This window comes from Balaenoptera ricei, chromosome 12 (assembly GCF_028023285.1).
Source record: "Balaenoptera ricei isolate mBalRic1 chromosome 12, mBalRic1.hap2, whole genome shotgun sequence".
Taxonomy (NCBI): domain Eukaryota; kingdom Metazoa; phylum Chordata; class Mammalia; order Artiodactyla; family Balaenopteridae; genus Balaenoptera; species Balaenoptera ricei.
In genome coordinates, this window is record NC_082650.1 from 21129465 (window position 1) to 21145987 (window position 16523).

The window sequence follows — 16523 nt, forward strand, 5'->3', positions numbered from 1 at the left end:
TGAGTATTATGGATCCCTAAAGAGCCTGTATGTGTGTGGGGGGTGAGGGGATGCCCCTGACATACTCAGGAAAATGGACTGAGGCATCTCAGGGGAGCCTCATAAAAAGAGACTTCAGTGATTGAGGACAGTTTGGGACTGTTGCTCAAAGCCACCACCCTGAAACACAGCCTTTTATGACTAGAAGCAGGGAGCTAAGTATTTTGCATAAATTACCGCACTAGATGCCGCGTGAGAGAGGAATATGTACAGCTGAAACCCAAGCCAACACATTTTGTCCACAATTTTTAAAATAATCTGTTTCATTTGAATGGAAGAAGAAAGAGGGAAAAAATCCCTTCTTAAAAAGTTTTACAACTTTCTTTGCATCCCACCTTGGTCTGTACCTTTAATAAGGTACAGAGTCTTCCTGGCCCTACCTCGTGGCAGCCAATCCTGGTCTCGATTTGCCCCCAGTTCTGCCCACTTCAGTCCCTATGACTCAGATCTTCATCCTCTCTCTGTGCAACCTTTTCAGACTGACCATTCCCTTGGATGATCTGCTTCTCCCCAAGTAGCTTTTTCTCCAATCCCATTTCTCTTCCTCTCACCAAGACTTCACCCTGCTCCCAGGACACTGCCCCCTACTCTGGGCCCAGCACCCAGCACAGGACTGCATTCTTAGCTTCCACTTCTTAGAAAAAATAAGATGGTAATATTACTTCACAGAATTGTCATAAAAATACGAAATCAAAGCATCTTGTAGGGGAGTTCCCTGGTGGGCTAGTGGTTAGGATTTCAGGCTTTCACTGCCAAGGCCAGGTTCGATCCCTGGTCGGGGACCTGAGATCCCACCAGCTGGTGGCGAGGCCAAAAAATAAAGAAAAGTGTTATACCAACAGGCATTGTTATGTTGGTTGAACATGTTTGCTGTGGGAGGACTGTTGAGCAAAGTGTGGTCAGATCCAGATTGGTGCCCACCAAGTAAACAAACCGAAGAAACAGAGGGGGCATGAGTGTAGAACAGATATGAGGTATCATCTATCTCCAAGAAAACTTAGAAAACTGAGGCACTGCTCAGTGTCAGCCAGTGAGCTTTGGTACGTGTGGATATGTATTCATTCCCTCTTTCATTCTTTTCCTACCTTGTTCCATAATAGATTTATGGAGGCTTAGAACAAATCTCCAAGTGTGGGTACCCTAGGCAGGTAAAAGGGGCATATAAGTGGAGACCACATCGATGGGGAAGTATAAAGATCCTGACATAGAAACACATTCAGTACATGCATGTTCCTGTTAAATGGCTTTAGGTGCATCTTTGTTTGGGATAGCGAGACTGAGCACATGCAAATAGCTGGGCCTATCTGAAAATAGAGAGATAAGGATATATATTATTAATATATATACATATGTATTTATATATATGTATGTATGTGTGTAATTTGCATGCTGTGTTCTTTTTACCCACTATAGAATGTTATGGGATGCTGGGAAACTGAGAGAGGGCTATGTCTAAAGAGTTCGCTATAGGACCATGAAAATGTACTATTTATCGATAGATTAGGAAAAACAGAAAAGGTCCAAGAAGTGGCTAGGGATGTTGCAATTAAATTGGGGTATAAAATACTTAAAACATAAACATCAAGAATTAAAAAATGACAGTTTTGGGGACTTGTCTCTCACTCCTCATTTTTTAGGATATCACTAGTATTAAAGCATCCTATGCAGTCCCACTCAGATCATCCGTTCAGAAAGTCTTCTTTCTCACCAGTATATATATATAGTCTTTACAACAAAGTTTCTAGTGTATGAGGACATCTTGTCCATTCTTTATAACACATGTAGGTAATAAAGATGCTCAATATTTATATGATGGTGAAGTTATTACACTCTAGATCCAGTTCATTTTCCATTTCTAATAGTCCTATTTTATTAATTCCAGTGATTTTCAATTCTGCTATCAAAAGCCAGTCAACTGTTACTCTGATTACAAATGGATGTTTCAAACTATTACAAATGAGTGACTTGCATGCTGCAGTTTGAGATGCCTTGCATATTTTGAAGAGAGGCATCTGATGGTAGAAAATAGAATGGCAGGATTTATACAGAGAATCCAAGACTACCATTACCCTATTTTATTATTTTTAAGTTATGCATAATATTCAGTAGTTTCCTGTCAAGATAGGAAGTTTACACTGTAGAGCCTGACAAATATTTGCATATGACATTTAACTATAAAGCATTGGTACAAGAAGAACCCTGTTCTCTTTCCAAGTTGTTATCTTGAAAGGCCATAAACTTACTCTTGTGATGTCACAGTTCAAACATTTTCATACTATTGATCGGCTTTTTATTTATTTATTTATTTATTTATGGCTGAGTTGGGTCTTTGTTGCTGTGCACGGGCTTTCTCTAGTTGCAATGAGCAGGGGCTACTCTTCGTTGCGGTGTGCGGGCTTCTCATCGCGGTGGCTTCTCTTGTTGCGGAGCACGGGCTCTAGGCGCGTGGGCTTCAGTAGTTGTGGCACGCAGGCTCAGTAGTTGTGGCTCATGGGCTCTAGAGAGCAGGCTCAGTAGTTGTGGCACACGGACGTAGTTGCTCCGCGGCCTGTGGGATCTTCCTGGCCCAGGGCTCGAACCCGGGTTCCCTGCATTGGCAGGCGGATTCTTAACCACTGAGCCCAGGGAAGTCCCCTGATCAGCTTTTTATAAATTCTAACTCTTATTATCCTGGATAACAATGCATCCTAGGTGAGCATCTTTCCTATTTTTGATATTTCTGGAGTTGTCACCACCTATAGTCTGTGGCTGTGACTGCAGGGTTTGGCATTTGGCTAGTTAGGAGTCACTGCATATGTTAAAATAGCTTTAAAAGATTTCCACCTTCAGCCCCTGAAGGATCTATTGTTTTGTGATTGGTTCTTTCATTTTGTACATAAGTGACATCAGTGTATGAAATTTGCAGATTTGCCACAAAGTCTTCTTCTTACCCAGAGTCACCTTGCAGAGTTTGCCAAATGAGCGTCACAGGATCAGGTAAACCCCTCTACAGCACCTCTTGGTGGCACTGGAGCACCCTTTCCTAAGGAAAAAGCCAGCATTTCACCCACTTCTTGGCACCACAGTCAGAGCTAGGAAGGGCTTCTGGGAAACAGGGCAGGATATGGGAAAAGCCAACTGATCCCTTTTCTTTAGTCTATTGTGACCTGGCCTCCACAGCTGAACTTCTTCTGGGGCTTTTTGACTCATAGCTTAGAAAGAATTAGGGGAAAACACTTGCCAAATTGAGCAGAACAGCTGCTTCCTGATTAACTATTTTTTGAGTGGAACATCCAATTTCATCTTCATAACATGCTTGGATATAAGGAATGAAATGCCACTGTGAAAACAATTCTTTCATTGTAAAAAAATTTTAAAACCCTATATTCAAAGAAGATAGGGTCTTGGGTTTTTTTATTCTATTTTGTTAAAGACTATTAACAGAAGAATATTTACCTTTCCTCAGAAGTTAATAACTATTAACTTAATTAATAGCAGCTCTCTCAGTCTACAAGAAAGTTATGCAATAATGAACATAGCACTTAGCATGTGCCAGGCACTGTCCTAAGTGCTTTTACATATTTAGTCATTTACTTCTTCCAACAACTCTATGAGGTAGGTCCTATTATATCCATTTTACAGATGAGGAAACTGAGGCACAGGGAGGTTATGTGCCCAAATTATATAGTTGGTATATGGCAAAGTCATGTTTTGAACTCAGAGAGTAGGGTCCTGAATCTGTGTTCTTAACCACTATGCCACACCCAGACAGTTACTAAAAACCAGGAAGAAAAATTCTTGCCTTCTCAATAAGCAACAGTACACTAATCTCTTAGTATACTAAAGTGAAGTTTTTACCTAATTCTCCAATGTGAAATGTGGGGAATTAAAAAATACATAGAGCCAGCAAACTCCTTGACTTTTATGAATGATTCCAAACGAAGAAACTGCTTTATGGGTTGAATTCATGAACTATTCTCTCTTATGGAAACTAGCTGGTGGCCTGTATTTCCAATATCTCTTCCCTACCATGAAAGACATAGCAATGGAGCTGTGTGAAGACTTTTTTTTTTTAGAGAAAGTTAATTAGGTCATAGGTGAAACCTATCCCTGGAGTTAGCTGAGAAAGACTTGGGAGAAACCTGAGAAGAGCCCAGTGGGACTTGGTTTCCACGATTCTCATATTTAACCATGAAATTAAAATTAGGATCAGGGCTAGACGTCATGGTCATAAGCAGATTAGTCAGTGAGTTCCAAAGAGTTCACATACTCTTCTTTTTACTCCTTTTAAAAGTTCACTGTCTGAAGGACCCGAGAATAATGACCACTGAATAAACTCTCTCTTTTATTAATAAATAAGTAGAAAGAGTTAAGAGTTGACTTAAAAGAAAGACAGGAAACATGGTAAGTGCAGGTAAGGGCATTGCAAAGCTTGCAAATGAAACCAAATCTCCAAAACATGATGATTTTGCTGAACTATTATAAATAACTCAGGAGAGAAGGCAACATACCCCACATGAATTATTTTTCATCCCCCCCCATTCAGAGTTCCATCCAGTTGTTGAAGCCTCAAGCAGGTAGTAGAAGAATTTTTTAAAAGAGTAATTGAAAACGTAGACTAAGATTTAAATGGTCAACACACAAATGCATAAACAGGATGTTTATAATGTAATGTTTATTAAACTAACATGAAAACCAGAATTATTTTATTTTAAATTACTACATTTCCATGCATGAAAAGAATGGGTCACAGTAAAACAAAAGTAATTATTTCTAAGACCGTTTTTTAATATTTCTAGTTCTGTATGCATTTTCAGAATTTGACACCTGTTCTTTACCATAGTAACCAACACAGAGTTGTTCAAAATAAAGTTTTGACCCAAACTGGACTATGGAGATGCAGATGGGAGTGAGATGAACTCATAACAAGCAAACCAACACCAACAACCAGTAAAAATGTTTCATCGATATTTATATACCATATTTACAAAAGTAAAGTTAAACCAACTGGTCATTATGTACGTGCATTAGTAAATATTGGTAGTTTACATTTACATATATGTGTGTTTGTAATCAAGTACAAAGATAAATTTTAAATTATTTTTATTTATGAAAAATATATATAATGTGACAAACATACTTCAATTTGAGTGCTTGTTCAATACTCAGTGCTTAAAAATCTTTGGAAAAAAAACTCCCAAAATACACTCTGATGGAAGATATTAAAAGTAAAGAGGTAAGGAAATAATAGTAAGTGTTAAATGTGATTTTAATAAGTAGAGGAGGTGAGCAGAAAGAAGATATACATCCAGGTGGGAATCACATAGCATAAACCAGATGAAGAATCAGAAATGGAAGATGTGCAGTTTTTCCCAAGATCGGTTCACTCGAAAATGAACACAACAGAGGTACTTTCAGGATAGGGTAAATGAAGCCTTGATAACGAGTTCATACTGTGAGCCGATGCAGAACTGACTTCCTCCTGGAGGTCCATGTACAAACAGGCCTTGGACATCTACCGGAGAGTACGCTACCACGTCAGTTCCTTATTTGTCTTCCTTTAAGAGGCAAGGGTGCTATGTGCCATATAATGACCTCACAAAACTTCAGTAGGCATCTGTCCTTACAGATGAAACAGCGGGTGGGATCAACTCTCGTTCCAAGTACGAGCTGGACTGCAATTCTTGGACCTCGAGTTTTTTCCTTCTCTGAAGACTGAGGTCCCTAGGGATTAGGGCAACTCACCCCCAGTGCAGACAGCCTCAAAATCTTTCCCAGCGTGCTTCCCGGCCCATTCCGGTCGGGGATGGGGTGTGGCGGCCCGAGCCCGCCTGCTAGTTGAGGCAGGGGCAGCAGAAGCAGCAGACGGTCCGGCAGGGGTTCTTCTTCTTGTACCGCACGGCCTTGCTCACCTGCACCTTGGCCTGGCCGGTGTAGTCGAGGGTCTTCTGCACGTTGAGCTCGATGACGTCCAGGGTGTCCGCCTGCTGCTCCACCAGCATGGCCATCTGCAGGAAGAGGTCGTGCAGGTCGCGGATGCGGCTCTCCAGCCGCAGCATCTCGCGGTGGCGGCTCTCGATCTCGTTGAGGGCCGCCCGCGCGCCCTTCACGTCAGCCAGCAGGTTCTCGGAGAACACGTCCCACTTGCCTTGTTCGAACATGTCCTCGATCTGGTCGCCCGACACGTCCTTGCCCATGATCTCCAGCTGGCGCTGGATGCGGATCTTGCAGTTTTCGCGCTGCTTCATCTCGGCCTGGTTGTACTCGTGCATGGCGGCCTGGAAGGGGCGGGTGAGAGCGCTGTACTGTGCGCGCGCGATGCGCGCCACGGCCGAGTGCGCGCCGTGCTGGGCCTCGGCGTCCTCGCTCAGCGCCTTCATGGCGCTCAGCTTGCGGTGGATGCTCTCGCCCCGGGCCTTGATGTCCTTGGCGATCGAGTTGGTGTCGCGCTTGATGCTGCTGAGGCGCCGCATGGACGTGAGGAAGCGGGTGTTCTGCTTTCCCAGCCGCTTCACGTCGGCAGTCAGCTGCTGGTTTTCCTCCTGAAGGTCCTGGATGTCTCGGTACAAGGATTCCAGGATGTGGTCCGTCTCGAACACGATATCCTCGGGGGGCGAGTCAAATTCATTGTCCTTGTCTGGGAACTGCTGTTCATACCGCTTGGTTAACTCCACAAATTCTACTAGCCGGTCCTTCATTATGCCTGTAAATAGAGATACTGAGGTTAAATTCCTCAGAATTTAATTTATCGAGAGTCAGATGTTTGCATTGAGGGAATTAAAGATTGAAATAAAGAAACCTCCTGCTCACTGCTCAGCACTCCCAATGCTTTACTCCTGGGTGTAGGTAAGAAATGCACTAAAGGAGCTAAATGTTTCAGAACATTTTGCTTATGAGTAAAGGACTAACGTGACTGAGAGTCACGAACACACTTGTATTTTATAGCTTGTAGTGTCTCAGTGCAATAGCGGAGGTGCCCGGAACTCAATCAGCAATTTCAAATTTTAGATTGCATTGGGAATCCATCTCTTTTTCTTGCTTTACAGTTCTCCAATAATCGCAAATCAAAGCACACCAGAGAAAAGAAAAATAAGAAGAAAAGACTTGCAAGGATAATGATTGTTAATTAAGGCCAGTCAATTTACAAGGCTTTGGGGCCAACTCTTAAGTGTTGTCTATCCTGTGTCTATTTCAGCACTGGTGAGCATTCCTGTACATCATAAGAATATTTTTTTAATGATAGAAATCATGGTTTAATTTTTTACCTTAAAAATGTTATAAGAAAACATGCTGAAAGTAAAACAACAACAAAATGAACAAAGACAAAAATCTAAAAAGGAAGTATAAAATTTGGAAGTTGAAATCTCCTTGCTCTTCTGCCTAATATCACCTGTACATACTTCAGTTTGAATGTGTTTGATACTCAGTGCTTAAAAATATTTGGGGGAAAACCCCCAAAATATATTCTACTGGAAGATATTAAGAGTAAAAGAGATAGAGAAATAGTTAAGTGTTTTATGTGATTTTAGTAAGTAGGAGAGGTGAGCAGAAAGAAGATATTTATCCAGGTGGGAATCACATAGCACACGCCAGATGAAGAATCAGAAGTGAAAGATGTTCAGCTTTTCCCGAGGTCCCTAGTGGGGTATCATTAACAAAACTTTTTAAAAAAAAGTTTTATATGGAAAATTTCAATCGTACACAACCCTAGTAGCAGTAATATAACTCCCATTTATCCATCACAGAGCAGCAATATTTGCCCATTTTCAATGGCTTCTTGAAACAATTTGGCAGCTCAAACAGCATTTCCGTGTTTTTATAAGAGTGATTCTAATCAGTTCCCTGCTTAGCAAGGCACAACAGTGTTCTCTATGTCCATATTTTTTCCAATGAAGTAAAAAACTTTCATTTTTAATAGCATGTATAGATGCCAAAATAATAAACATTTTGCCCTTTTATATAAGATTTTGTGGCTAGAAAGATTTCTTTCTACTATATAATTTGCAGAAAAGAGAGGGAAAATGTCAATAGCAACATTTAATGGCTACTCAATCTATCAGGGATCTTGCTCTCAAATTAGAAGCTTCTCTCAAGTTGAAGTAATTAATTTTACCGCCCCACTAATGGAATGCTGACAAGTTGGATTTAGTGATAAATGGAAAATGGTGAAATACTAACCACGGGTTCTTGTCTGCCATGGTCATTATTTACATAAATTAAGCAAGGTTTAATTCCATAGTGGTGATTTTTAATACAAGTTATCCTGCTTAAAATGCCATTTCTGCTTTCTAGTGACAAAAATCAATACCGGACTTTCTCAGTGATGGAGAAGGTGACTCCTAGATGCACAACTGAGAGGCAGAAAAAAGACCCAGGTGGACCAAAACTGTGCCTTCCCTGGCCTGAACTGCCTGATATCCAAATATTTCCTCATTTTGAACAAAATTTAAAGACAAACCACAAGTTGAGGGGGGGGATTTCAATATATGGCAGATAATGGGTTAACGTAATTAATGTATCAATATTAAAAACTCCTGCCTCCCCAAAACAAAAAAACCACTTGCCCAAACAAAGACGATGAAAAGGCAACTCATATAAGAAGAACTATAAATGCCAGCGAACACAGGGATAGTTAATATGTATCAGGTACTTACTGTAATGCCAGTAAACATGTTCTAGGCCCTTTTCATGTGCTACCCTCTTTAATCTTCATACGGACTTCATGAAGTAGGTGTTGCTATTATCAGAGTTGGTAAGTGAGTTTAAGGAGGTTAAGGAACGTACCCAAGGTCCCTGGTAAGTGAAGAGTCCGCCTCTAGAGTAGCCCCACTTAACAACTACAGTCAACTATCTCCAGCAGGTGTATAAAGGTGAGCATGAGGGACTTCACTATCAAAACAAGGAAATGCAAATTAAACCACTGAGATTTCTTTTTTCCCCCTAAGCTGGCAGGAGTTTTTTTAGATAATGATTTAAAAGAGAATTCTGTGAACGCTGAAAAAAATGCTTATAGGAGGGCAAATTGATAGAACCTTTCTGAGGGCAGTTTAATAATATGTATAAAAGCTTTTAAAATGTGTATTTGTTTTGTCTTAAGTACATTTATTCTAAGGATATATGCAGGGGTATGTGAAGCTCACTGCTGTAAATATTTTCATCACCACAGTTTTCACAGAAATTCAAAAATGATTTAAAGGCGCAAAAATGAGGTATTGACTGCCACATAATCACAAAGTTTAGAAGGCTATAATGGGATGAAAAGTGTAAATACCATTTTGGGTAGAAAAACTATGTAAAGGGAAGAGCATGAGCAGTGCTACCGTGCCTACATCCTGAAATAAAGACTTGAATAATACACATCAAAATGTAGTTTTCTTCAAATTGTGGAATTATAAATGGTTTTAGTTACTTCCTTGTGCTTTTCTGTATTTTCCAACATTTTTATAATGTCCATGTGGATTTATTAATTAAATGAAGCCCCAGAAAACTAGAAGTATTTGTTTAAAGGACTAACTTCTTTTTTTACTGAAAAATGTGAAAGTGAAATATTATATTTATTGCATTATTTTTTTAACATCTTTATTGCAGTATAATTGCTTTAAAATGTTAGTTTCTGCTGTATAACAAAGTGAATCAGCTATACGTGTACATATATCCCCATATCCCCTCCCTCTTGCATCTCCCTCCCACCCTCCCTATCCCACCCCTCTAGGGGGTCACAAAGCACCGAGCTGATCTCCCTGTGCTATGCAGCTGCTTCCCACTAGCTATCTATTTTACATTTGGTAGTGTATATACGTAAAGGACTAACTTTTTAAAGTCCTTCTTTAAGGTGCATGCGTTGCAATCAGGTTACCACCTTATATGACATGGGGAAAGTACATTAGTTGGCTAGCATCAAGTTGAGCTGTATTTATCTGCTTATGTTAGTATCCAATATATTCTACTCTGAAACAAGTGGATAGGACAGAGAATGGATCAATTTTGATGAACAAGGCAAGAAATGGTGACAGATGCAAGGAAGGCTTAGGAGGCGCTATCATGGGAGGTCAGGGGTGGTTAAGGGGCAGCATCACACACCAGAACATTAGGAGCCTGCTTGTTGGTCTCTCACTAGTCCTAGACAAGTCCCAGGTTCTGTATTACTCTCCTAAAGCCCTGAAAAAGCTATTTGGGGGAATCATTTCATTCATAATATGAAGAGCAAAGTGCACTGCAATCATATAGAAAATGGCCTTGGAAGAATATATTCAGAGGCAGTCATTCCTTCTCAAGACCTAACAACATGAAGCCATGGGTCCTAAATCAGGTGAAGGTCTAAGCTCACTTGAAGGCTCAAGTCCATAATCTGGTAAGGAGAGAGGAAGGGTGTGGGGAACTCAAGATTCTCTATGGAGGTGTAGACAAGAAAGTAGCCTTTACCTTGCCTTCCGGCCTACATTTCCTGGCCCAGCCCAGCCCCGAATGAGTTGGTCCCACTGATCTAGAAGGTTTCCTGGTTGCCAAGGAGGAAACATTAGGAAAATTACAACAGAAAGTCAACCAAGAGGCTTCTAAAAATGTTCCCCAAAAGGTTAAAATGGGGGAGACCTTCAAGATGGTGGAGGAGTAAGATGCAGAGATCACCTTCCTCCCCACAAATACATCAGAAATACACCTACATGTGGAACAGCTCCTACAGAACACCTACTGAACGCTGGCAGAAGACCTCAGACCTCCCAAAAGGCAAGAAACTCCCCACGTACCTGGGTAGGGCAAAAGAAAAAAGAAAAAACAGAGACAAAATAATAGGGACGGGACCCGCACCACTGGGAGGGAGCTGTGAGGGAGGAAAGGTCTCCACACACTAGGAAGCCCCTTCGCGGGCGGAGACTGCGGGAGGCAGAGGGGGGGAGCTTCGGAGCCACGGAGGAGAGCGCAGCCACGGGGGTGCGGAGGGCAAAGCGGAGAGATTCCCGCACAGAGGAGCGGTGCCGACCAGCACTCACCAGCCCGAGAGGCTTGTCTGCTCCCACGCTGGGGTGGGCGGGGGCTGGGAGCTGAGGCTCCGGCTTCAGTTGGATCCCAGGGAGAGGACTGGGGTTGGCGGCGTGAACACAGCCTGAAGGGGGCTAGTGCGCCACAGCTAGCCGGGAGGGAGTCCGGGAAAAAGTCTGGACCTGCTGAAGAGGCAAGAGACCATTGTTTCAGGTGCGCGAGGAGAGGGGATTCAGAGCGCCGCCTAAATGAGCTCCAGAGACGGGCGCGAGCCGCGGCTATCAGCGCAGACCCCAAAGATGGGCATGAGACGCTAAGGCTGCTGCTGCCGCCACCAAGAAGCCTGTGTGCGAGCACAGGTCACTATCCACACCTCCCCTCCCGGGAGCCTGTGCAGCCCGCCACCGCCAGGGTCCCGTGACCCAGGGACAACTTCCCCGGGAGAACGCACAGCACGCCTCTGGCTGTTGCAACGTCACACCAACCTCTGCTGCTGCAGGCTCGCCCCGCATCCATACCCCTCCCTTCCCCCAGCCTGAGTGAGCCAGAGCCCCCGAAGCAGCTGCTCCTTTAACCCCGTCCTGTCTGAGCGAAGAACAGACGCCCTCAGGCGACCTACACACAGAGGCGGGGCCAAATCCAAAGCTGAACCCCAGGAGCTGTGCGAACAAAGAAGAGAAAGGGAAATCTCTCCCAGCAGCCTCAGGAGCAGCAGATTAAATCTCCGCAATCAACTTGATGTACCCTGCATCTGTGGAATACCTGAATAGACAACGAATCATCCCAAATTGAGGAGGTGGAATTTGGGAGCAACTGGAGACTTGGGGTTTGCTGTATGCGAGTGACTGGTTTCTGGTTTTATGTTTATCTTAGTTTAGTATTTAGAGTTTGTTATCATTGGTAGATTTGTTTATTGATTTAGTTGCTGTCTTCCTTTTTCTTTCATATATAGATATATATATTTATTTCCTTGTTCTCTTTTTGTGAGTGTGTATGTGTATGCTTCTTTGTGTGATTTTGTCTATATAGCTTTGCTTTTACCATTTGTCCTAGGGTTATGTCTGTGCATTATTTTTTTTTGTTTTTTTTTTAATATAGTTTTTAGCACTTGTTATCATTGATGGATTTGTTTTTTGGTTTGGTTGCCCTCTTCTTCCTTTCTATTTTCTTTTTGTTTAAATTACTTTTTAATTTTTTTTAATTTTTAATAATTAAAATTTTTTTTTATTTTAATAACTTTATTTCTTTTTATTTTCTTCTTTTCTTTCTTTTTTTCTCTCTTTTCTTCTGACCATGTGGCTGACAGGGTCTTGGTGCTCCAGCTGGGTGTCAGGCCTGCGCCTCTGAGGTGGGAGAGCCGAGTTCAGGACGCTGGCCCACGAGAGACATCCAGGCTCCACATAATATCAAATGGCGAAAGCTCTCCCAGAGATCACCATCTCAATGCTAAGACCCAGCTCCACTCAACGACCAGCAAGCTACAGTGCTGGACACCCTATGCCAAACAACTAGCAAGACAGGAACACAACCCCACCCATTAGCAGAGAGGCTGCCTAAAATCATAATAAGGTCACAGACACCCCAAAACACACCACTGGACGCGGTCCTGCCCACCAGAAAGACAAGATCCAGCCTCATCCACCAGAACACAGGCACTAGTCCCCTCCACCAGGAAGCCTACACAACCCACTGAACCAACCTTAGCCACTGGGAGCAGACACCAAAAACAACGGGAACTACAAACCTGCAACCTGCGAAAAGGAGACCCCAAACACAGTAAGTTAAGCAAAATGAGAAGACAGAGAAACACACAGCAGATGAAGAAGGTGAAAACCCACCAGACCAAACAAATGAAGAGGAAATAGGCAGTCTACCTGAAAAAGAATTCAGAATAATGATAGTAAAGATGATCCAAAATCTTGGAAATAGAATGGAGAAAATACAAGAAACGTTTCACAAGGACCTAGAAGAACTAAAGAGCAAACAAACAATGATGAACAACACAATAAATGAAATTAAAACTTCTCTAGAAGGAATCAATAGCAGAATAACTGAGGCAGAAGAACGGATAAGTGACCTGGAACATAAAATAGTGGAAATAACTACTTCAGAGCAGAATAAGGAAAAAAGAATGAAAATAATTGAGGAACATCTCAGAGACCTCTGGGACAATATTAAATGCACCAACATTCGAATTATAGGGGTCCCAGAAGAAGAAGAGAAAAAGAAAGGGACTGAGAAAATATTTGAAGACATTATAGTTGAAAACTTCCCTAATATGGGAAAGGGAATAGTCAATCAAGTCCAGGAAGCACAGAGAGTCCCATACAGGATAAATCCAAGGAGAAACATGCCAAGACACATATTAATCAAACTATCAAAAATTAAATACAAAGAAAAAATATTAAAAGCAGCAAGGGAAAAACAACAAATAACATACAAGGGAATCCACATAAGGTTAACAGCTGATCTTTCAGCAGAAACTCTGCAAGCCAGAAGGGAGTAGCAAGACATATTTAAAATGATGAAAGGGAAAAACCTACAACCAAGATTACTCTACCCAGCAAGGATCTTATTCAGATTCAACAGAGAAATTAAAACCTTTACAGACAAGCAAAAGCTAAGAGAATTCAGCACCACCAAACCAGCTTTACAACAAATGCTAAAGGAACTTCCCTAGGCAGGAAACACAAGAGAGGGAAAAGACCTACAATAACAAACCCAAAACAATTAAGAGAATGGTAATAGGAACATATATATCGATAATTACCTTAAATGTAAATGGATTAAATGCTCCCACCAAAAGACACAGATTGGCTGAATGGATACAAAAACAAGACCCGTATATATGCTGTCTACAAGAGACCCACTTCAGACCTAGGGATACATACGGACTGAAAGTGAGAGGATGGAAAAAGATATTCCATGCAAATGGAAATCAAAAGAAAGCTGGAGTAGCAATTCTCATATCAGACAAAATAGACTTTAAAATAAAGACTATTACAAGAGACAAAGAAGGACGCTACATAATGATCAAAGGATCAATCCAAGAAGAAGCTATAACAATTATAAATATTTATGCACCCAACACAGGAGCACCTCAATACATAAGGCAAATGCTAACAGCCATAAAAGGGGAAATCGACAGAGAATCATAGTAGGGGACTTTAACACACCCCACTTTCACCAATGGACAGATCATCCAAAATGAAAATACATAAGGAAACACAAGGTTTAAATGATACATTAAACAAGATGGACTTAATTGATATTTATAGGACATTCCATCCAAAAACAACAGAATACACATTCTTCTCAAGTTCTCATGGAACATTCTCCAGGATAGATCATATCTTGGGTTACAAGTCAAGCCTTGGTAAATTTAAGAAAATTGAAATCGTATCAAGTATCTTTTCCAACAACAACGCTATGAGACTAGCTATCAATTACAGTAAAAAATACAAACACATGGAGGCTAAACAATACACTACTAACTAACCAAAAGCTCACTGAAGAAATCAAAGAGGAAATCAAAAAATACCTACAAACAAATGACAATGAAAACACGATGACCCAAAACCTATGGGATGCAGCAAAAGCAGTTCTAAGAGGGAAGTTTATAGCAATACAGTCCTATTTCAAGAAACCAGAAACATCTCAAATAAACAACCTAACCTTACACCTAAAGCAATTAGAGAAAGAAGAACAAAAAACCCCAAAGTTAGCAGAAGGAAAGAAATCATAAAGATCAGATCAGAAATAAATGAAAAAGAAATGAAGGAAATGATAGCAAAAATCAGTAAAACTAAAAGCTGGTTCGTTGAGAAGATAAACAAAACTGACAAACCATTAGCCAGATTCATCAAGAAAAAAAGGGGGAAGACTCAAATCAATAAAATTAGAAAAGAAAAAGGATAAGTAACAACTGATACTGCAGAAATACAGAGGATCATGAGAAATTACTACAAGCAACTATATGCCAATAAAATGGACAACCTGAAAGAAATGGACAAATTCTTAGAAAAGCACAACTTTCCAAGACCAAACCAGGAAGAAATAGAAAATATAAACAGACCAATCACAAGCACTGAAGTTGAGACTGTAATGAAAAATCTTCCAAGAAACAAAAGCCCAGAACCAGACGGCTTCACAGGTGAATTCTACCAAACATTTAGAGAAGAGCTAATACCTATCCTTCTCAAACTCTTCCAAAATATAGCAGAGGGAGGAACACTCCCAAACTCATTCTACGAGGCCACCATCACCCTGATACCAAAACCAGACAAAGATGTCACAAAGAAAGAAAACTACAGGCCAATATCACTGATGAACATAGATGCAAAAATCCTCAACAAAATACCAGCAAACAGAATCCAACAGCACATTAAAAGGATCATACACCATGATCAAGTGGGGTTTATTCCAGGAATGCAAGGATTCTTCAATATATGCAAATCAATCAATGTGATAAACCATATTAACAAATTGAAGGAGAAAAATCATATGATCATCTCAATAGATGAAGAAAAAGCTTTTGACAAAACTCAACACCCATTTATGATAAAAACCCTCCAGAAAGTAGGCACAGAGGGAACTTACCTCAACATAATAAAGGCCATATATGACAAACCCACAGCCAACATTGTTCTCAATGGTGAAACACTGAAAACATTTCCTCTAAGATCAGGAACAAGACAAGGTTGTCCACTCTCACCACTATTATTCAACATAGTTTTGGAAGTTTTAGCCACAGCAATCAGAGAAGAAAAAGAAATAAAAGGAATCCAAATTGGAAAAGAAGAAGTAAAGCTGTCACTGTTTGCAGATGACATGATACTATACATAGAGAATCCTAAAGATACTACCAGAAAACTACTAGAGGTAATTAATGAATTGGGTAAAGTAGCAGGATACAAAATTAATGCACAGAAGTCTCTTGCATTCCTATATACTAATGCTGAAAAATCTGAAAGAGAAATTAAGGAAACACTCCCATTTACCATTGCAACAAGAAAGAATAAAATACCTAGAAATAAACCTACCTAAGGAGATAAAAGACTTGTATGCAGAAAACTATAAGACACTGCTGAAAGAAATTAAAGATGATACAAACAGATGGAGAGATATATCATGTTCATGCATTGGAAGAATCAACATTGTGAAAATGACTATACTACCCAAAGCAATCTACAGATTCAATGCAATCCCTATCAAATTACCAATGGCATTTTTCACAGAACTAGAACAAAAAATTTCACAATTTGTATGGAAACACAAAAGACCCCGAATAGCCAAAGCAATCTTGAGAAAGAAAAACGGCGCTGGAGGAATCAGGCGCCCAGACTTCAGACTATAGTACAAAGCTACAGTAATCAAGACAGTATGGTACTGGCACAAAAACAGAAATATAGATCAATGGAACAGGACAGAAAACCCAGAGATAAACCCACGCACTTATGGTCACCTTATTTTTGATAAAGGAGGCAAGAATATACAATGGAGAAAAGACAGCCTCTTCAATAAGTGGT

General features: G+C 40.8%; 1 protein-coding gene across 4 annotated transcripts in view; it reads right to left on the bottom strand.

Moving 5' to 3' along the window:
- Window positions 1-5176: 5176 nt before the first annotated feature.
- STX11 (syntaxin 11) overlaps window positions 5177-16523 on the bottom strand; it is a 35669-nt gene continuing 24322 nt past the window's right edge. For 2 of the 4 annotated variants that reach the window (XM_059941072.1, XM_059941074.1), the window contains exons 2-3: window positions 11007-11180; window positions 5177-6721 (exon numbers count right to left, since the gene is read on the bottom strand). In XM_059941072.1, coding sequence (XP_059797055.1) covers window positions 5853-6716 — 864 coding nt within the window. In that variant the 5' untranslated portion in view covers window positions 6717-6721; window positions 11007-11180 and the 3' untranslated portion in view covers window positions 5177-5852. The remainder of the gene's footprint in view (window positions 6722-11006; window positions 11181-16523) is intronic. The other 2 variants (XM_059941071.1, XM_059941073.1) reach the window with 1 other exon arrangement.